Consider the following 22,289-nt stretch of genomic DNA (forward strand, 5'->3'; position numbering starts at 1 on the left):
TTTCTGAGTATGGTAAATTCCGAATTCTGCCTTGCATAACCACTGAATGGTCAGCGTTTAATTAGCTAGAAAAAAGGCTCTAGAGAGGTGAGGAATTGTCAAAAAGTAGGTACGGGCAGGCAAACCACATGGTGGTGGATATGGCAATTTCAAACTTTCATAGGATGAATAACCCTAACAAACAGATTTCACTAGAAATTTACAAAAATGCATGGCTTACGAAAATCACGCTTGGCACAGCTGAAGGATTTTTTTCTTTGTAGTTACATTATGAACAGTCATGATGCTGAAGATAAAAGCCACACACTTGCTAAAGCCTGGACCTCACATTTATATATGTACTTCAAAACTCTTCGATATTATGCCACATGTAAGCAATAAAAGTGAGAAATGTTTTCAGTGGTATTTCACTCACCGAGAAGAAAGGCTTGGCTTGCCACTTTTACTACAGCTGGTATAAATTCCTGGGCCATCGTCAAAGAAACTTCCAAGCGCCAGCTTTTGCCTGATAGACTCCCTCTCATTTTTTTGAGCCTAGAAAAAAGCAGAAGAAAACAATTATCATTGCCAACAAACCACTTTCTTGTAAATTTAGTACATCAAAATATTAAAGAGGAGCAGACCCAGAGTCATGACACCTACCTGGCAAGGAGATAATTTATTCCCCTAATCCTGTTCAAATTTCATTAATGCAGGACACTGACAATTTTCTTCAGCTTTAGCAGCCTCCCCAAATATTTAAGCCTTCAAGGTTTTATATTTTAGTAACTATACTTCCTGATTATTGCCACCACAAAACCTAATCCTAATTTCCTCACAGTTGCTTGTAATTTTTTCAAAACTATAACCAAACATTGAAGTGTAGAAATTAATATGGGGGTAACCCTACTTGTAATCACAACAAAAAGCTAACCTCTATCATCCACCTAAATGAGTGTTGTACATCTCTTCTGAGAATCATCAAGAGGCACTTACAGTAAATAACTGAGGAAAACTACTAGGAACCACAATGAAACTTCTAGGCGCCATGGCACCCTGGCACCTGGGATATGCTGAGTTCTGTATTGATACACATTAAATATTTGCCACAGAGAATTCAGCACTTGCAGTTCATCGTTGCTGCAATCTGCTTAAAGAACAAGTTTTCAAACCAAAATATTGAATCATGAAATCACTCATGAAAAGCTTTAGTAAATAATTGTCCTTCTTTCCACATCTTTCACCACTGGCTCCCTAGCTCCTTCCAAACTCCTTCAATTCCTGTTTATCACCTTTTCTATGCCCAGTCTCATGCCCTTTGTCCCTTTTTTTTTTTGAATTTTTTTTATTGGTTTTTATAATATAAATTTTCCATGTTAACAAACAACAATATACGTAGTATTTAAAAACTAAATCATAGGTAATGTTGTTATAATTGTTTAAGTGCTAAATAAAAATAAAAAATAAAGGAAAATTTATTGACTTCCCCATCACCTCCGTCCGCCTCTTAATAAAGTATTCTATCCCATCGTGATATGGTCTGATCTTAATTATTCTTATATCTCAATTAGGTTTCAATCACATTATACTATCAATATAATTGATTACGTTTCTTTATGTTAACAATGTCATCTAGATCAGATTAAAAGGTATTCTTCCATTTTCCCCAGTCCTAGTTCATATTCACAATATTTCATCCACGCCTCCCATTCCCCCATAAATTGAACATTGTCTTTTTGATTTAAAATAGCTGTAAGTTTTGCCATTTCCACCAGTTAAAACATTTTCATAGTCCAGTCTTTTTTCCCAGGAGTGTCTGCCCCTTTCCATTTTGCTGCATAAAGCAGTCTTGCAGCTGTAGTCGCGTAAATCAAAAAAGTCCTGTGTTTTAATAAATCATCAGGTATCATACTTAATAGCATCATTTCTGGTGTTTTGGGTATGTTTTTTTGTACTATTAGTCTTAATTCGTTATAAATCATATCCCAAAAATCCTTAGCTTTGTCACAAGTCCACCACATATGATAAAAAGAACCAACTTCTTTATTACATTTCCAACATTTAGGGGATGTCACTTTGTAGATCTTTGCAATCTTCTTAGGCGTTAAATGCCATCTATACATCATTTTATAGATATTTTCTCGAATTGACTGCGCATTTATCCCTTTCAGGTCTTTCGCCCATAGTCTTTCCCATTTGTTTAGAGCAATATCATGTCCCACAGTTTGAGCCCAATTAATCATTGTTGGTTTGATTATTTCCTGCTCACAATAAATTGTTAAAAGAAGATTATACATTTTAGAAATCAGTTGAGTATTATTATCTAATAGCATCCTGTGAAAAGATGATTTTTCTTTAGAGAATCCATTCTTCATATCTTGTGTAAATACTGATTTAATTTGATGATATTGAAGCCATTGTAAATCGTCTTTAAGTAACTGAAAGTCTTTTAGTGAGCTTTTCTTTCCTTCCCAGTTAATTAACTCTTGGTAGGTGATAAATTTGTCCAATCTAAGTGGGCGTAATGTCAACATTTCTTGAGGTGATATCCACATCGGTGTTACTGGTTCAAGAATATGTTTATATCTCATCCATATATGAAATAAGGAGGACCTGATTATATGGTTACGAAATGATGCTTGTATCTTAATTTTACCATACCATAAATAGCCATGCCATCCACTTATATTGTTAAAACCTTCAAGATCTAACAAACGCGAATTGGATAAGTCCAGTCCTTTAGCCATACTAAAGCGGCCGCTTCAGCGTAAAGTTGAAAGTTAGGTAGTGCTAAACCTCCTCTAACTTTAGAGTCCACCAGATGTTTATAAGCAATCTTCGGGTTTTTCCCTTGCCAGATGAAATTTAATACGTCTTTCCTCCAGGTATCAAAGTATTTAACATGTGATATTATAGGCAAATTTTGGAATAAGAAAAGCATCCTTGGTAAAATGTTCATTTGGATTGTTGATATACGTCCCAAAAGTGACAATTTTTTATTTGACCAAATGATCATATCAGTTTTTATTTTGTCCCATAGTTTAAGATAGTTATTGGTTATCAAGTCTTTATTCTTTGCAGAGATCCAGATTCCCAAATATTTGATCTTATTAGCCTTCTCCCAACCTGTGTATGATATAAATTCCTGTTCTGTTTCTGATAAATTCTTAAATATTGTCTTTGTTTTTTCTTGGTTAACTTTAAATCCCGATACATTTCCAAAACCGTCCAAAGTTTCCAACAGTATCTTCATTGATTGTGTTGGATTCTCCAAGATTAACAGAAGATCATCCGCGAATGCTCTCAATTTGAATTCATGTTTTTTAATTTTTAATCCGCGAATGTCATCCATACTCCTTAGCTTACAGCATAGTGATTCCAACACCAATAAAAATAATAATGGAGACAGAGGACATCCTTGTCTGGTTCCTTTCTTGATTGCGCAGTTGTCAGACATCGATTCATTCACCAGAATTTTTGCCTGTTGGGATGTATATATGGCCGATATACCTCTCAAGAAACGGTCTCCAAAATTTAATTTTTCCAATATCTTTTTCATAAAGTCCCATGAGACCATATCAAAGGCTTTCTCTGCATCCAAAAATACAAAGGCCGCCGTTTGTTGAATATTCTGGTCATAATATTCCAATGAATCTAATAAAACTCTTATATTATCTTTAATTTGCCTTCCTGGAACAAAACCTGCTTGGTCTTCATGTATAAGGTCCTTAATAAAATGCTTTATCCTATTCGATAAGACCGAAGCATAAATCTTATAATCCACATTTAACAGCGAGATAGGTCTATAATTTGAAGTTTTTTCTGGATCTCTTCCTTCCTTAGGTATCAACGATATAAATGCATGTGACCAAGTCTCTGGGGATGCTCCCTTATCCAAAATTGTATTACAAAGTAATACAAAAAAGTTCACTAAATTGTCACTAAATGTTTTATAAAATAGTGCAGTAATTCCATCTGGTCCTGGTGTCTTGTCCGTTTTTTGTTTCATTATTGCTTCTTGTATTTCATCCTTTGTAGATTCCTCATGCCCTTTGTCCCTGATGCTTGCACTCCAAGGTCATATCTACAGTAGAACCATAATACTCTCTTACGGCACAATAACTGTCATGGCTTCCCTCAAAATATCCTGAGAATTGTGAGAATTCTCCAATCATGACTGCTAGTTCAGTATAGAACTGAAGTTCCCAGGATCCCTGAGAAGAGGGTATCACTGCAAAGTCTGTAAATATGCCCTTAAATATTTCCCTCTTAATCACCAAGTTTGTTTTTAAATCTTTGTATATATGCTAAAGTTTCAGGATTAGCATAATTCATTCACATTGTTAGACAGAAAGATCCAAAGGTCATACGTTATGGAAAATTAAGCACATTTACAATTTTTCATTGTTTAAAACATATATTGCACAAAGACAAAAAGGTATCAGCCTCTGTAAACTCTAGAAGTTGGTTCTAGGGAGCAATCCATTACTCTCAGAAACCGAATAGGTACCGCAAGTGTCTACACCATATACTTGGTTCACATGAAGGCCTGGTTTGATTCCAAGCATATCTAATTGTAAGATTGGACACTTGGTGCTTGGAGAGAGCTTGGCTACAAAAACATTGGTCCAAATTGTACTAATGCAATTGCTAAACTCAACAAGCTTTAATGCTAACACTGTTTTATAACAGTTAGAAATGGACATCACAGAGTCTGATGTGAAGCAATAACAGTAAACCCCATCTTAACCTAAATCCAAATGTATAACATTGAGCTCCATCTGTATTAGCAGGACTCATTAGTGATTGCACCAGCTTACTACTGCTATCCAAACGCTTTGTATTCCCCCTCCTAAGAAACATCTTCATCATTGTATGGAGCCTCATAACATCTGGCAGATAGCTTTTCTGTCTCAAAAAGGGCATGGGCAACCAAACTGCAATGCGAGGGAAAAAATCAATAACTTTAAAAGCACATTTGCTGAGCGTAATAAGCTGGTGTATTCGTTTTCGCTTTGCCAGGAGTGTTGCAGTAATGTAAAAGGAAACCTCAGTGGACTCCCTCCCCCCATATTAGATTTTTTCCCCATCTAATCTATTACAGTGCAATGAAGATGCTATCCTCTGTAACACCACGTTTTGGAAAATGTCAGGTGGAAGAGTAGGTAAAGATACAAAGAAGTCAGTCACACAGGAAACAACTATGACAGAGCAATCCTAAACAGAGTTATGCCCTTCTAAACCCACTGAAGTCAATGGGTTTAGAAGGGTATAATTCATCTTAGGTTACACTGCAAGTATTCCTGGTCTAAGTCCAATACTCTTCCCACGACAACACAGTATTTATGAGCCCCCTGTACAAAGAACATTAATCTATAAAAAGTTTAAAACTACACAACACCAGAAGCTTAACACAGAGGGTAAAAATGGATGCATCTTAATTTTACAACCCTCTACAAGTCAGCCCACTTTACTATTATTGACCTTTTGATTATGGAAATGGACTCTGGTGATGTGGGTGAATAGACCAAAAGGTTTCTGCTGGGAGATAGCTCACCAATCACCACCCAGGTCACAAAATACTGTGCAGTAGCAATGACGCTACGTTGCCTTAATGTACTTCCTTAATCTGTGGAAATGTAAAATTGGGTGATTCCTAATTTTGTTGGCCTTGGTTGTAAACATATACTCTGTATGGTCAGTTTCTGTTTTATCTGGCATACTAGCCGCAAATAAAATGTATGTATGTATTTATTTAATTTTACAATGTCATAAAAATAAAGGGGAAAAGATCTTGGTATATATACCATCAAAGAACAAACATCTATCAAATGAATCAAAATAACTATTCTTAAAATATTATACTGAATATAAGACACTGCAGTGTGTTAAAGCACATGAGCAAATCTATTTTAATAAATGACCACCATTAGCCATGTCTGACCAAATATTTTATTTATTAATTAATTGAAATATTTAAATCCCACCTTTCCATGTATCTCAAGGTCACTTACAAATCACAATCAATACCAAACAGAATAAGATAAAACCCCAAATACCCCCCCCCCACTCACAAGGATGCCTGCAGTCTATGCCCCATTAAAAGTCCTGGAAAATAAAATGGACTTGCAATGAATATCAAGTCACATTCTCTTTCCTGCTCTCAAACTCATCTTATTATTGTTTCCATCTCTGCCAAGCATAACTATCTTTTTGTATTTTTACCATGTTTTGAACTTTCGCGTTCTCCGGTGTTAAGCATATACAACTTTCCTTGCAACAAACATATTAATCATAAACCCTTAATACACAAATCTGGCCCGATACCCAATCTGATCAATTCTAAGTCTCTTCCCTACAATTGTGGGTAGTTATCTCATAGACGGTGTTAATAATCTACTACCTCTGGACATTCCCACCACATATTCAGAAAACCTGCATCACATCTAGCACATTTCCAACAACCAACACATTTAAGAACATAAGAACATAAGAAAGGCCCTGCTGGATCAGACCAAGGCCCATCAAGTCCAGCAGTCTGTTCACACAGTGGCCAACCAGGTGCCTCTAGGAAGCCACAAACAAGACTACTGCAGCAGCACCATCCTGCCTGTATTCCACTGCACCCAATATAATAGGCATACTCCTCTGATACTAGCGAGAATAGGTATGCAGCATGACTAGTATCCATTCTAACTAATAGCCATGAATACCCCTCTCCTCCATGTATGTCTACTCCCCTCTTAAAGCCCTCCAAGCTGACAGCCATCACCACATCCTGGGACAGGGAGTTCCACAATTTAACTATGCGTTGTGTGAAAAAATACTTCCTTTTATCTGTTTTGAATCTGTCACCCTCCAGCTTTAGCAGATGACCCCGTGTTCTAGTATTATGGGAGAGGGAGAAAAGCTTCTCCCTGTCCACTCTCTCCAAACCATGCATAATTTTATAGACCTCTATCATGCCTCCCCTCAGCCACCTTCTTTCTTTTGTAAATTCTGTTTAAGAGAAAATAATCATTTATAAACTGTCTTTAAATAGGCTTCTTTTAAACGTATACCAAGCACAAAGAGGTCCAACATCTGAAATATGACATAATATCCTGGGCCAGATCTCTCTGCTTATTGTTTTAAATTGATCAGATCCTCTAAATTCCTATAAAAGTTTTATAAATACATAAATAAATCCTGACAGCTGACAATCTTCTCAACAAAGACAAGTTTTGCTTCTTCCATTGATCCAGATTTATTTTGTCTACTACTGATTATGATTACACTGGTATAATATGTTCAAGTACTCCTTCAAGCATACTTCTAGATATATCACTATTTTCTTGAATCAGTTCCAACTGATCTGTTAATTCTGTATAATATTGTCAGCCGTATTATAGTCTAGCCCACTTTAGCCCAATCTCAGAAGCTAAACAGGGTCAGCCCTGGTTAATGTGTGGAGGGAAGACCACCAAGGAAGTCTAGGGCTGCTACGGAGAGGCAGGCAATGGAAAGCCACCTCTGTATGTCTCTTGCCCTGGAAACCCTATGGGGTCACCAGCTGTGACTTGTCTGCAAGAAAACCCCCAACTATGGTCTACTAAAAAAGGAAATACCCCTATCTAAATAAAAACCCTTTGAAGTATAAAAGGCATTCAAGTCACTGTTCCTTTTTCTTGCTTCCCTTCTTTGAATTATGAACCACATCAAACCTAAAGTTTCTCAGCCTCACCAACTTTGAACCTCACAAAGTGAGATGCCTCGTTTCCTCTAATTATATCTGAAGTGGTTTGGCTGGTGTTGACATAGCTGAGAGTGGCATTTGCTCCTGAGGATGAAAGGAAAAGATCAGAAGCGTTTGGGGGTGAAGCATGCTTTAAGAAGCCCATGGCAGCAACAAGAAGTTCTTAAAAATACATAGGTACACAATGCTGCTTGCTTGGAGAGTGTACATTTGGGAGCCGGAGCAATTAAATACTGGAATTCCAGTATACTCCAGCAAATTCAATGTACGTTACATGGCAAGAGGCCACAGCTCAGGTTAGGGGCACTAACGCTTTCGTATCTAAAGCCTAGTTAATTTATCACACTGAGCCCACAATGGGATATTCCATAGTTCTGAATCACAAAGCATCTTTACAGTTAGTATAGTCATCTATACAGGCCTGAACTGTTAAGTATGAGGGTCCCGCTACTGAGTTCTGAAACATTACAGGAGAACCAGAGTATTTTGACCTCATTACCTGAAAAAGGCCTTAACCTGGATCACCCAGGCTAGCCAGCTCTCATCACATCTCAGAGGCGATGCAGGGTAGGCTGTGATTAGTATTTATACGGGAGACCACCGAGGAAGTCCAAGGTCACAACACAGAGGCAGGCAATGGCAAACCACATCTGTTTGTCTCTTGCCTTGAAAACCCTACAGGGTCACTGTAAGTCAACTGTGACTTGATGACACTTTCCACCACTGCCTTTAATAGGAAGTAGGATACAGATTTCATTTTTCAAAGTCTTGTAGCGGGTCTTAAAAAGGTTACTCCATGAATACTGTTTCCATGAATTGCTTGTTGGGAAGCTGCTTGCAGGAATATGGTCAAGATGCTCACTCAGTGGAAATTAGTAGTCACATGACATTGTCAAACCGTCAATGAATCCTCTGGAAATTGTAGGAGCTGCTTCAAGAGATGACTAAACTGTCACCAACTGTCACTGGATGACAACAGCACAGCCATCACTGAAGCTTTTAGGCTCTTTTATCTTTACTTCTAAATACCCACAGTCAAGAAATTGGTTCAAAGAAGAAGAATTGGTTTTTATACCCCGCTTTTCTCTACCTTTAATGAGTCTCAAAATGGCTTTCCTTTTTCTACCCACAGGAGTCTCAAAGCAGCTTTCCTTCTCCTCCCTTTATTTTATAATAAAACACTTTACTTATATTTTGTGGTGTTCTTGAATTCAAGAGGCTTCTATTTGAATCCTGTACTTCAGCCCTCATTGGCTACAGCCACCAGATTATCTGTTTTCTGGAACTTACCTTGTAAGTGTCCTACCTTGCGAGGGTGACTTTCTTGATCTCAATGCCAGGAGGGCTAGAGGCTTTGTGCCTTGATCTCTGGCTGGCTGGGTAGAAATGGGGCTGGTGGTAGTGCTACACTGGAGCATGAGGGTTCACACTTCAGCCTTTTTGGTTTCCTCTTGCTTGACCTGCCCCTAACTGGGACCTTGGCTTTAAGGTCCCTTGACAAACCCTACCCAAAGAGCTCCAAAACAACTAAGCAGCTCACAAGCAATCACACATTTTAAAACTGTTATCCATTGGGAGCTTCCTTCCTTATCAATTAGGCATTTATACAAACAACAGTTTCCGCTTCTCGAGTTATAAATATTACTCAGCACAACCTTCAACTTCATTCTTTTCGTAAAAGTTTCCCTAGCCTTTTCCTTTTATTGTCCACTGTGTGAGGCAATAGACTGTGACTAAAATTGTAGTTTTTCTCTCCCCCCTCGGATATCATTCAAGCAAAATAACACACCCTATCTTGTTCATCTGTAAGCTACCTTACAGAGCCTGGTGTGTCTGAAAGCACATATATAGGTCAGTTCCTAATACATGCTCCAGTGACAAACCCCCAAATTTCATGTGTGTTCTTACTGTGGATGAAATTTTTAAGGTAAGATGGTGCACCCAGTAGAGTTACTGGGCCTTGAAACTATCACATTCATTGTGTTAAAAGAATACACAATTCTGGGCCCTAATTCTATGCTGAGTGTTTGTATCTCATTGCATGCAAATCTGTGTGGCCTGTGTGACAGCCATATTTCCCCAACAATATGAACACAAGCACGTTGCAGCATAGAGAAGAACTAACAATACGGTTGCCAGCTCTGGGTTGGGAAATACCTGGAGACTTAGGGGTGGAGCCTGTGGAGGGCGGGGTTTGGAGAGGGGAGGGACTTCAATGCCATAGAGTCCAATTGCCGAAGTGGCCATTTTCTCCAAGTGAACTGATCTCTATTGGCTGGAGATCAGTTGTAATAGCAGGTGATCTCCAGCCACCACCTGGAGGTTGGCAACCCTAACTAAAGTGCTATCACAGTTTAAGTACAAGTGGTACAGTACTGATACAGATAACAGAAAGTAACAAGACTGCAGAAACGGTATTGTTGGTGAGAATTAAAATGGTGGGCAACAAATGTAGCCCTTTGGCTGCAGGAAGAAAAAAAAAACCACAGCAAGGAACCTGGCCATGATTAGAAAACCATTTTCTGCATTTTTTAAAAAAAGAAAGAAAACAATACACACTTACGGTTTCATTTTTCATCATGCGGTTGCAGAGGTCACTGGATCTTTCCAGCATATTAGACACACAAATATTATACCCGTATACTGGAGGATTGGGGTTTATGCTACTGACTCTGGCATTTAAACAGCAATTAAGGAAGCTGGCCAACTTGTCTAAGGGTCCGTTAGCGCTAGCCATTATAACAGGCTTGCAAAGGTACTGGCCAAACATTTAAATATAAGGCTGTTGCCTGGGGCATTGCTCTAATCACCAATGTTTGTTTTTTTTTACTCCTCAATGTTTGAACAGTCATGAATGTTTGACAATGCAATTCCTTGCTACCTGACAAATGGTCTGATGCCTTGCTACCTGAACATAAAGACAGTGTGCAAAATAATCAGAACACAGCAGTATTTAGATGAACCATACTCAAATGACTGAGGGCTGGCTTCAAGGTCAGCTTCTGCTAGTGGAGGGGGGATTTCCACCTTAACTCACAGACCCACAGTTTTCTCATCGGGCTGTTCCTGAGGTACCCTCTGTCCCCCAGGAGCAGAATTCTGGGGAGCTCAGCGGGAGGCAGAAAAATTCTGATCTGCAGCCTGAAATGTCTTCCATTAGCAGAAACTGACCTTTGGATCCAGCCTTCAGTGTCTGGATCTGTGAGGACTATTATTTAGAATACTGAGCGCAGATGGCTTTAATTTATACAAGGAACCAAATTAAATATATCAGCCCTCCCTTTCCCCCCAAACAAGAATAAACGTTCCCAGCATTATTATTTCCATGACATAAACCTGTCTTACCCCTAATTATAGGTCACAGTATTCTACTGTGTTCATCAAAAACAAAGGTAGCCGCTCGCCTAACAAGCTTCATGAGCTAGGATACCAATCTAGAAATAACACGACATGTTTACAACATAAAAGGTCAGGACAAACTTAACAAATATGCCATACACGTTGCACTAAGGACCAGAATTGGTTTCTCTAGCCCAGGGGTCGGCAAACTCATTAGTCAAAAGAGCCAAATATCAACAGTACAACGATTGAGATTTCTTTTGAGAGCCAAATTTCTTAAACTTAAACTATATAGGTAGGTACTCTGTTTATTAACTTAATAAACTTTAATTAAAGTTTGAAGTCTTAATTAAACTATAGGTACACTGAATAAAACTTGATATCATACTTAATAGTGATCTTATTTATTGATAAAAATTAAAGTGTAAGTCCCTGCCATTTTCCCGTCCCCGTCCGGAGTCCTCGTCTGGAGGCCTGGTCTACTGCCATAAAAGTCTGTTGGTAGACCTGGCCTCCAGCTGAATCCCATTGGGAGGCCAGGTCTACCCATTGGCTTTCTTGGCAGTAGACCTGGCCTCCGGAGGTCCATAGAAGCCAATAGGTAGACCTGGCCTCTGAAGGGGGACTTTTTCCCCTCCTCGGAGTCCAGGTCCACTTACCAGACCCCTGCTGGCTCCAAAGTGTGCCTCTTCCCTACAGGGACCTGCAGGCCCAGAAGACGACGGGGGAAAGGAGTCGGCGCCGCAGAAGACGGGTCACCGCGGCCCAGTGCCGCTGCCAGGGACGCGCCGCCAAAGGAAGCCTGCCCCGCCCAACAGCTGATAGGCGGGCAGGGCGGGCCAGGAACTGCCGAGCTGCCTGCCCAGCAATTGCGCGGCTAGAGTGGAGGGGAGGCTTTAGCCTCCCAACCATTGAGGGCAAGGGAAAGGGGGACCCAGCCATTCTCCACGGCAGGGGGGGGGGAAGAGACAGTGCGCCCGCTCACCTGCTCTCTCTCTCTCAGGTGCGCTGGCTCCGCAGCCCAGCTGCCAGCGCGAGGGGCGCAAGAGCAGGGGCTCTGAACCAAGTTCGGAGAGCCGCACTCAACAGGCCAAGAGCCGCGGTTTGCCGACCCCTGCTCTAGCCCAGCAGTACCACCTGCCACTGAGATATCCACACTGGATACAATCCTGCCCCAATATTTTGCCACTGAATTCAGTGGGAGATGGATTACATCCATTGTCAAATAAGTAATAACCAAGGGTTGGATCCCATTGAAAAGATCCTCACATGCAATGGGGGTGGGGAATTCCCTCTCCTGCAGCAGCCCTCCCCCACCCCTTTTATATTGCTCTGGGGGTATCCTTCCCCCCCAGGACATATCTCTGGGAATAACCCAGTTCTCTCAAAAAGTTCTGAGAAGTTCTTTCCACATCCACAGTTTGCTGAACTACTCTGAATGTTGGACGCTTGTTTTCTGTTGCCCCAGAAGGTCGGACCAGACATTAGGAAGAATTTTCTAACAGAGCAGTTCCTCAGTGGAACAGGCTTCCTTGGGAGGTGGTAAGTGCTCCTTCCCTGGGGGGTTTTAAGCAGAAGCTAGATGGCCATCTGTCAGCAATGCTGATTCTATGAACTTAGGCAGAACATGAGAGGGAGGGCATCTTGGCCATCTTCTGGGCATGGAGCAGGGGTCACTGAGGGAGGTAGTAGTGAATTTTCTTGCATTGTGCAGGGGGTTGGAATAGATGACCCTGGTGGTCCCTTCCAACTCGATGATTCTATGACGCAGGTCATCCAGTGAACTACTGACTGAACACAGATTTAAACCTCTATTTCCCACATTCAAACCCAGACTTTCTAGTCAGAACACCACGAGAACTGTAATGATGCTCTCAAACTCATTTTCCTATAAATCCACTGTGACTCCCCCTGAGCCAATTCAAGCTACAGTACCAAAAAACAAACAGATGAGATTTACCCATCGAGATTAAGCACCCAGCACTGCAGCATCCTGGAACTGAGGCAATTATAAAGCCTGATATTTTATTCCAAGAATGTTTCTTGATCTGGTCCCTCTCGGTGGTGCTTCAGACAAACTTTATTGGATTAGCTTTGCCGCCTCCTCCTTTTTATTGCTGCTTTTTATGGTGGTTTCAGAAATGCTGCCTGACTTATTCCCATCATTTTGCCCGAATGAGTAAGGAGAGTCCGAGTCTCACAAAAGCTAGGAGGATCATTAGCTTATTGCTCATCCAGCAGCAATAACACATCAGAAGATAATTTTATTGACCCTTTTAAAGTATGGCTTTATTCCATATATTACCAATAAATGAGCTTTATGTGTTAACAGCATTCATTCACAGTGAGCTTTATATTGTATACATGCACACAGTGGCAGCTATATCGAAATTAAATGGACACAGCAGGTTTCTTATTGGGTAGTATTGTTCAATTTTTCCCCTTCATACACGGACTTTTGGTTAGAGGCATGAAACAAATATTTTCATGGGCACACCCCTATAAAACACTTCATCAGTTTGGCATTTACAACAGTAGAAAAACAACCACAAGTGGGCTAACAAAATTCAAATACAAGCCTTAAAATTTAGACCAAGTAAAACTGAACTATTATTGTACCTCACTTTATGTGATGTAAATTGCAAGTCAATATTTTTGTACATTAATTTACTTTGGGGAAAATGCCCTAACCACAACATCTGTAGTAATATGGATTTCATTTCAAGTGTATGAGATGCCACTATATAGTAGCACTTAAAGCACAGGAACAATATTACCGTATTTTTCGCTCCATAAGACGCACCTGACCATAAGACGCCCCCCCCAGCTGGCCGTCGGATTGGAGAACGCCGGCTCGCGCCGTCCCGACGCGCCCAGCGGGCTCTGTGCGGCCCGCCCGCCTCCCAGCTGGCTGTCGGGGCGGCGAACGGCGGCTTGCACCGTCCCCACGCGCCCAGTTCTGTGCGCCCAGCTCTGTGCGCCCGCCCGCCTCCCAGCGCACCGTCCCGACGAGCCCAGCTCTGTGCGCCCCGCCCTCCTCCCAGCGCGCAGTCCCGATGCGCCCAGCTCTGTGCACCCCGCCCGCCTCCCAGCTGGCCGTCGGGGTGGGGAACGCCGGCTCGCCTTGTTCTGGCGCGCCCAGCCGGCTGGCGGGAGGGGCGGGGGTCCCTCCGCCCGGCTCTGGGAGTCCTGGATGGACCGGGCTAGGGTCCATAAGACGCACATTCACTCCATAAGACGCACAGACATTTCCCCTCACTTTTGAGGAGGAAAAAAGTGCGTCTTATGGAGTGAAAAATATGCTACATGTTCCTAGGCTTCAGAATCAGATTTTTAGGCATCAGCAATCATTTTCAGGGACCAGCGCCATAAAGGAACAGAAGGAAATGTTAGAGATTCTTAATGTGGATTTAAAATTGATATGGATATCTGAGCTCTACAGGAACATTTCTGTTCAGCAAAATGACTTAGGGGAAAGGTTATCTCTTCTGTTTTTCACATTCCTGATACTTGGGGTGGGCGGGCGCTGGAAGCTTCATTTACACCACATCTAGTTTTCCCATAGATGCCAGCACCAGAGTTTGTGCCAATTGAATTTTTACAGCAGAATTTTTATTTTATTTTACTTTGACCCCACTATGTAAACTCACAAACATTGGCGGTTATCAGATTACAGAAATATTAATATATGAAGCTGCCTTATAGCAAGTTACAACTATTGGTCTGTCTAGGTAAGAGTGGCGGTGATTTTCCAAGGACTGAGACAGGGCTTTAGCTGCCCTATGAGATCCTTTAACAGGATCTACCAGAGGCTGAATCTGCGATCCCTTGCCAGCAATGTCACTAGGGTGGCCAACCCTGGGTTGGGAAATACCTGGAGATTTGGGGGAACAGCCTAGGGAGGGTGGGGTTTGGGGAAGGAAGGAAACTCCGTAGGGCATGATGCCATAGAATCCACCCTCTAAAGCAGCCATTTCCTCCAGAGGAACTGATTTGTGTAGTTTGGAGATCAGTTGTAATTCCAGGAGAGTTCCAGGCCCCACATGGAGGTTGGCAACCCGAAAAGCCACTGAGTTCTGGGCCCAGGATCAATGATGTATCATTTTTTTTGAGGGAACCAAGGTGATCAAAATATGTGTCAAACTCCTCAAATATGGAAAACTTGTGCAGTCAATAAAACTATGCAAGAAGCTTTTAGCAGATTTCAGACAAACAAGCACTGCTCAGAAGAACTATATAAACTTTCTGGGGCTTGCTGGACACACTTGTAATTTGATGTTAAGACCTCAGCCATGCAACTGAAGTTATTTTTGAGCAGGTCTGTTATTACCAGACATAGACAATTACTATATTTAAAGTTCTATATCGCAGCTGGCATGCTTTTAAAAGACATGCCCATGCAGCAGTTTATATAAACTTTAGACACCCTGGCAAATGCAGTATACTGTTCCAACTTTCAACATTCCCAGAAAGAAAGCGGTCCCCCCCCCCCAAAGTCCAATGCTTATAAAAACCAGTTCTCATAACTTGCCTACCTGATTGCAAACCGTACGTAGATACATCTAAGCAGAGAGTTTGAATCCAGCAGGTGAAGCTGGCAGCTAAAATGTTATTTTCTAAACATAACAAAAGGGATAATACAAAATTCTGAACTGGGACTAAACCGAATGTTAACGAACAAGACAACAAATTGCATTATGTAGAAAATAAAGAGCCGCTTTCATGAACAAACATTTCTTTCTTTTCCATTTGTCAAGCAACAGAGCAACATGAATGCTTTGGGGGGGGCGGGAGCAACTGCAAGCTTTTAATTTGTTTCCCTTCTACAAAGGCAGAGTGATTGTTCCAACACAAAAGAGACCCCCACCCTTTGTGTCTCTTACCTTTTTATAATTCCCCTCCATATCCAATGTGGATACTTCAGTGATGATGTCATCCATTCCATCACTGCTCAAATGCATTCTTCAGCTCTCCAAAGGCAAAGGAATCAAACAGGTCGCTGTTCCCTTTTGTCTGTAACTTACTCTCCTGCACTCCAAACCTCCTCTCTCATGGCTCATTCTTGAAACCACAGCTATCAGGTGGCAAAATAAAAATCCAGGCAGTGCTTACAGTCTTCTTTTTCATTCAGGGAAACCGTCTGGGGGCAGACTCCCCTCCTTTCTTTCACCCCGACGTGAGAAGACCTGCTGCTCTCTTCTGCGTTCAGAAGTTGCCTGTCCGCTGACACGTGGGCCTGTCTGGAGCCTGATCTTCTTGCTGGCTGTTATCACCTGCCTCCAAAGTATGCTGCTACAATCCGCTCCCAAGCACACTGCTTTCCCCCCTAATAAAGTCAAAGCTGCCTTTGAGTCTTAGCCAACTGATTACACTTCTGAGTTCACTGCTTTGCAGTGTGTGTGTGTCTGTGTGCGCGCCTGCTGCCCGCTACACATGAAAAGCAGCAATCTTCCTCTGGCCACTGGCAGTGCGAGATAAAAATAGATGGAAGCGGGCTGGGCAGACTACACCAGAGCAGCAAAGCACAGCCCTGCTATGATGATAAAGAAAGCAAGGCCATAGGCGATGGACTGAAAGGTCATGCAACCAACCTCTGGACTATGTAATGGATCTCCTGAAGCCACACCTTTTTAAGGCAGCCACCTAGGTAGGCCAAACTCAGGGGAAATTGCGAGGGGCCTCCGACACAACATGAGAAGATACAAAAAGGGGGACGATGACACAAAACCCTCCCCCCAGGCATGTTTTTTTGCCCAGTTCATACATGGAAAAGCCTCTTTCAGAACCCCACCTTCTTGCCTCTTTCAGAACCCCACCTTCTTGCCTCTTTCTAATTGTACAGCAGCCTCGGTTTTCAACGCTTTAGCTAATGAAGTCCAGGAAAGACTGAATCGAGTCAGTGGTTATGAAACTTTGCCTAATGTCGTTCCCATTTAGAGACATTTCTTGTACGTATTACTTACACATGCATTCCCCTCCATCCACTCCCAGGCATTTTCTGCTTCAGTTGCTTGCTCAGAGGCACAGGAGTACTTAAAATAATTATTTCTCCTATGCGATAAAATCCGTTTTAAGGGTGGGGGGGGGAAGAGGGAGAAGGGTTCAAATTACATCTTGGAAATGCTGTTAGGTACGATGAACGTTTCAGCGGCAAAGAGGGATGAACCCTTGCAAAAAACCCACAATTGTTTATGGAGTCTTGTACCATGTTTAGAAAGAGCCCCATTGACATTAACAGGTGCAAACAGAAAGAATGCTTGCAATGCCATGACTCTGTGGGACCAAAAGCTTCACAGACCCGCCCCCCCCAAACTCCATGTAGCCTCTGCTTTAGAAGAAGAAGAAGAGTTGGTTTTTATATGCCGACTTTCTCTACCATTTAAGGGAAACTCAAACTGGCTAACAGTCACCTTACCTTCCCCCCCCCCACAACCTGTGAGGTAGGTGAGGCTGAGAGAGCTCTAAGAGAGCTGTGACTTGCCCAAGGTTACCCAGCTGGCTTCATGTGTAGGAGTGGAGAAACGAATCCAGTTCACCAGATAGCGTCTGCAGCTCATGTGTACGAGCGGGGAATCCAACCCGGTTCTCCAGATTAGAGTCCGCTGCTCCAAACCACTGCTCTTAACCACTTCACCACGCCTGCTCTCTTTAGCTAGAGTTCATGTGTTTTGATAAAACTGCCACTCTGGAGTTATATCATCAATTAATTTTATAATTGCAGATAGCATCTCTCCTCTCTCTCTCTTGATCTCTAGGAAAAAATTTTTTAATCTGCGCTGTTTCTAAACTGTTAACTAGCAGATCACGAGCTTCAGTCATCTGTCAATTACCATTTTTTAAAGCAAACCAAAAAAAGCCCCCTGGTACAAGAAGGGAGAGAAACAGCAGCTGTAAGGGCTGAGCTAAGGAAAACGGTGCCGATGTGGGCAGGGTTACAAAAATGTGCACCATTCTATCCACAGGGTGTCCAAAGGAAAAAGATCACAGCAAAATGGGGCAAAGCCAGAGATGTATGATGAGAACGACATTGTGTGGCTGATCCTGAAAACAGCACTCCTCTAAGGAGAACAAAGCAGAGCAAATTTTCTATGTAGAAACAGTCCTTGTTTGGGACAGTCATCCGACAGGAGGAGCATTTCAGGGGGCATATCTTTCCACAGGCAAGAAAGGTGCACTCCGCAAGCAGAAATGCTGCAAACCACAGAAACACTGCATTGGACCCAAGTCAAAATACGTTTCACCCTCCTTGAACACATGAACACACATGAAGCTGCCTTCTACTGAATCAGTTCCTTGGTCCATCAAAGTCAGTATTGTCTACTCAGACCGGCAGCGGCTCTCCAGGGTCTCAGGAAGAGGTCTTTCTCATCACCTACTTGCCTAGTCCCTGTCGCGCTGCGTCTTGGGCGTGGCCGTCACGGGGGTCTCTGGCCTGGAGGACGCTGAGGCTGAGACAATCTCTTCCACCTCAGACCAATCCGAGGGGGAGTCAGAGCTCGACTCTCCCTCGGTCGTCGCCAGATTGCCACAGGACACACCTTGTAGCACAGTACTGGCATCTGCATCCTCCCCGGCAGGCAGACTTCTCTGGCCTTATATGCTCTCCAGGCCAGAGAAGTCCCTCCCCCGGCTCCGCCCCTAGCCCTCCCCCCGGAAGTCCATATAAGGACTGGGAGGGTCTACCTCCCAGCCAGGGGAAGTTACTCGCAGGCTCCGCCCCCTCCCCGCCCGTGCCCGGCCGCCGGCCAGCTGGGAGGCCGGCTGCTGCCCCCGCCTTCCCTAGGCCTCTCCCAGGCCCCCCTCCTCCTGCCGCCGGCCCTGCCGGCTGGCGGTCCTCGGCGGCCTCGGCCCCGCCGAGGCAGGGACGGCTGGCGGCTCCTGCAGCTGGGCCGCTTGCGCTGGCGTCCTGGCGGGGCCCGGCTCCCTTGGCGGCCTCGGGGTCTGCGTGGCGGCGGCTCGTGGCTTCTGCGGCGGCTCGGGTGGGGCTGGTCGGTCGGCGGCCGGCTGCTGACGGGCTTGCTCTCCTCTCGCTGTTCCGGAGGGCAGCTGCAGGGAGAGGGAGCCTGGGTGAAGCCGCCCTCCGGAGCTGCCCGGTGAGTGTGGGGGCTGTCCCACAGCCCGGGAAGGGGGTTGGGGGTCCCTCCCGGGACAGTCCCTTTAACTGGAGATGATGGGGATTGAACCTGGGACCTTCTGCATCCCAAGCAGATACTCTACAAACTGAGCCACAGCCCTCCTCCTTGCCTGCCTGTCACCAGAATCCTCCAATGTTGTCCTCAAAGGGCAGAATGCCATCTTGATTCAGGCATAATGACGAAGCCACAGCTGAACTGTTGTTTACAAATCACTGCTGGAGATTCTGGTTTGATATCCACCTCAAACCATGACTTTATGCTTCCAAAGTGACGCCATACTTGTACTTCTGCATTGTTCATTGGATGCCTTATGCTGTCTGACCACATTTAATTTGTTTTTGTTTGTTTGTTTGTTTGTTTGTTTGTTTTACCTGCCTTGAGTCACAGGGAGAAAGGAGGGCTATAAAGTAAGCAAACAAATAAACAGCCCAAACTTTGGTTTTTGCGAACTTGGCTTGTTGTTATGTGTGAACCGACTCTTTGTGTGCCTGTGAGCAACCTAGGTTCATACTTCTCTGCTGTACGATGGGACCACGGCTGATTGAATTACTTTATTCACTATTTGATTTTCATGGAAAATCATGACAACCAGAACTTTTTTTTAAAAAAGGAGCCCCGAGATGATGTGACTAATGTGTTCGGAAAAGAGGATAAGAGAACAAAAGTGCTCAGTCAAACACTCTTAAGTGGGAACCCATCCAAAATAACATGAAAGGGTACCGATGAGTACATCTGATGGTGTAAAAGGTAACAGACTTCCTTCTTGCTCCATGAAGAAACAGTAACACTAACAACCCACTCCTGAGCTGGCAGCGGCTGGGATGGTGGGGAGGAGGTGCTGCCGTGCCACCTCTTAAGCCGTTCCACAGCCACCGAAAGACAAAAAGAAGCCTTTTAGAGGCTTTTTTTGGTCAAATGGGGCCTTTTCGCCCCATTGAGAATAATCCAGGCTGCACCAGCAAAAAGCTGGCAAAGCCTCGATCCTCTCACTGCCTAACAGCAGCTCCTCCCCCTGGAACGCCCTGGGAATGCTCCCGGGATGCCGGGATGCCCCCTGGGACGCTGGTGTGGGCCTTTACACCGGTGGGACTCTGGCAGAAGGCCCTGCTGGTGTACCGGGGCTGTGCTGCCATGGTGGTGCCTGGCCCTCCCTGCCAGCGTTGGGGCCACTTATGGTGGAGTAAGTAGCCTGTACGCCGGCGTGGAGGGCCCCAACGCCGACACAGCGCCCTCCTGGCCTCCTAAGGGCTTTCATCCTTAAAGGTCAGGAATGTGCTGTTAGCTATGGGGGACACTTTCATTGTGAAGGGTGAATGACATTTAATTAGGCTCACTACAGAAAGAACGAGGATTCTCAGTGCCATCCTAAGCAGAGATACACCTAAATCCATTGCAATCAATGGGCTTAGAATGGTGTAACTCTGCCTAGGATAGCACAGTAAGAGCACAGCTTTGAAGGGAGAAGAGTGACTGGACACACGTTGGATCAAACCCCCATACACACAATGGTCTTTGTGGAAGCAGATATGCCAAAACAACTCCTCACTGCTTACGCTAAATGGAAAGTAATTGTATCCCCACTATCTTTTCTGCTGGCGTAAGACACAGAGCAAGGTATTTTTCCTGATACAATTTCAAAAATAAATTAAATGAAATCATGTAAAGCATCTGTGGCTTATACCATTGTTTCATATGCACATAGTTATTTCTTTAAAGATTGTATTAAAGAGCTGTGTGTTGCCACAGTTGATGTGCTACTGCTTTTGCAAGCAGAACTGTGCCAAGCACATTTTCTTTTCTGCTTGTGCCTTGCTGATCGAGACCCTTGTATCTCTAGAGTATTTCTTCCAAGGTTTTACGGCTGCAGAGATTGACATTCCACAAAGTCATTCCATAATTTGCCATTGCTGATGTTAATGGTTTTATAAGGAGTATTTCCAGGTCAGTAACAAGGTGAAGCATCTATGCTGCTTGATAATGTTTGGGCAACCTTTGCTATTGCTGGGACCTCATAATATCATCAGGACTCCTAAGTGCCTTTGGTAAATGCCTGCTATTAAATTACACTTTCCTTTTGTGAAAGCACTTAAGATGATGAGACTACTGATACCTATGTATACTGTAATATTGGATTAGTGCCTAAATTTCTAAGGCAGGGAGAATTAAGGGAAGATAATTTGAATGAACAACTCGAGTGAAAGGAGGATTGATATGAAGTTTATAACATATATCGGATTATGGACAGAGTTGCTTTTATAACATATATCGGATTATGGACAGAGTTGCTTTTGAAATTGTTCCTTTAAATACTCAGAAAACATTTGATCCTGCAATACATTTACCAGCAATACCAAGGAAACAAGCTTATTTTAAAACTGCTCTAATGTGCACTATTCAAAAGTTTAAAAGAAAGCAAACGTTAATATATGGGCCAGCTAAATTCAATTATTTTCCTAGTAGGCTTCTATGTAATTACTTTTCTGCACATAGGAATTATGTTAATATGCTTTACTTTTTATGGTTCCCATCCTCACAGCTGACTCAGCGTGTCATTTCCTAGTGTTACTAAAATTAATACTTCTTTTTTTCCTTCAACGCAGTTCCTGCTCTCTCCCCGATAACACAGACTTCTACCTACGAGCCAATTATCAGCCGAACAAAAGGAAAATCCATTCATTTACTGTGGCACAGATTTACAAGGTACGTTTTAACTTTTATTAGCGGGGAACTTTAAAGCACCATGCTGTGTCATTCACCCCTTTTCAAAATGCTCATGCACTCCTTTCCCTGCACGTAATAAGGGCAACGTTAGGAGCCTTTTTTTTTCATCGCTCAGTGGGAGTGAAGAATGAGTCACAATTAAACATGACCGCATTTCAATGGAATTCATCTCTCATGTATGTATATAGCTGACAACCTAGTTAGAAACGACACTAAAACAATCATACGCGGGCAAGAGAAAAACATCATACTACTCAGTAATATTCGTGTGCGGAATACTGGGAGCACAGGAGAAACAGCAATGGACTTACAAAGCACATATAAAGCAGTGCAGATTATGATCAGGTTATAAACAGATGTAGAATGCAACATACAGCATT

General features: G+C 43.0%; 1 protein-coding gene across 6 annotated transcripts in view; it reads right to left on the reverse strand.

Moving 5' to 3' along the window:
* Positions 1 to 22,289, reverse strand: part of SCHIP1 (schwannomin interacting protein 1) — a 174,433-nt gene that overhangs the window by 33,586 nt on the left and 118,558 nt on the right. For 3 of the 6 annotated variants that reach the window (XM_056849458.1, XM_056849457.1, XM_056849460.1), the window contains one exon: positions 416 to 534. In XM_056849458.1, the coding sequence (XP_056705436.1) occupies positions 416 to 534 (119 nt within the window). Of the gene's footprint in view, positions 1 to 411; positions 535 to 15,936; positions 16,127 to 22,289 lie in introns of those variants that run through there. The other 3 variants (XM_056849459.1, XM_056849461.1, XM_056849462.1) reach the window with 3 other exon arrangements.

This window comes from Euleptes europaea, chromosome 5, assembly GCF_029931775.1.
Source record: "Euleptes europaea isolate rEulEur1 chromosome 5, rEulEur1.hap1, whole genome shotgun sequence".
In the NCBI taxonomy this organism is placed as follows: Eukaryota; Metazoa; Chordata; class Lepidosauria; order Squamata; family Sphaerodactylidae; genus Euleptes; species Euleptes europaea.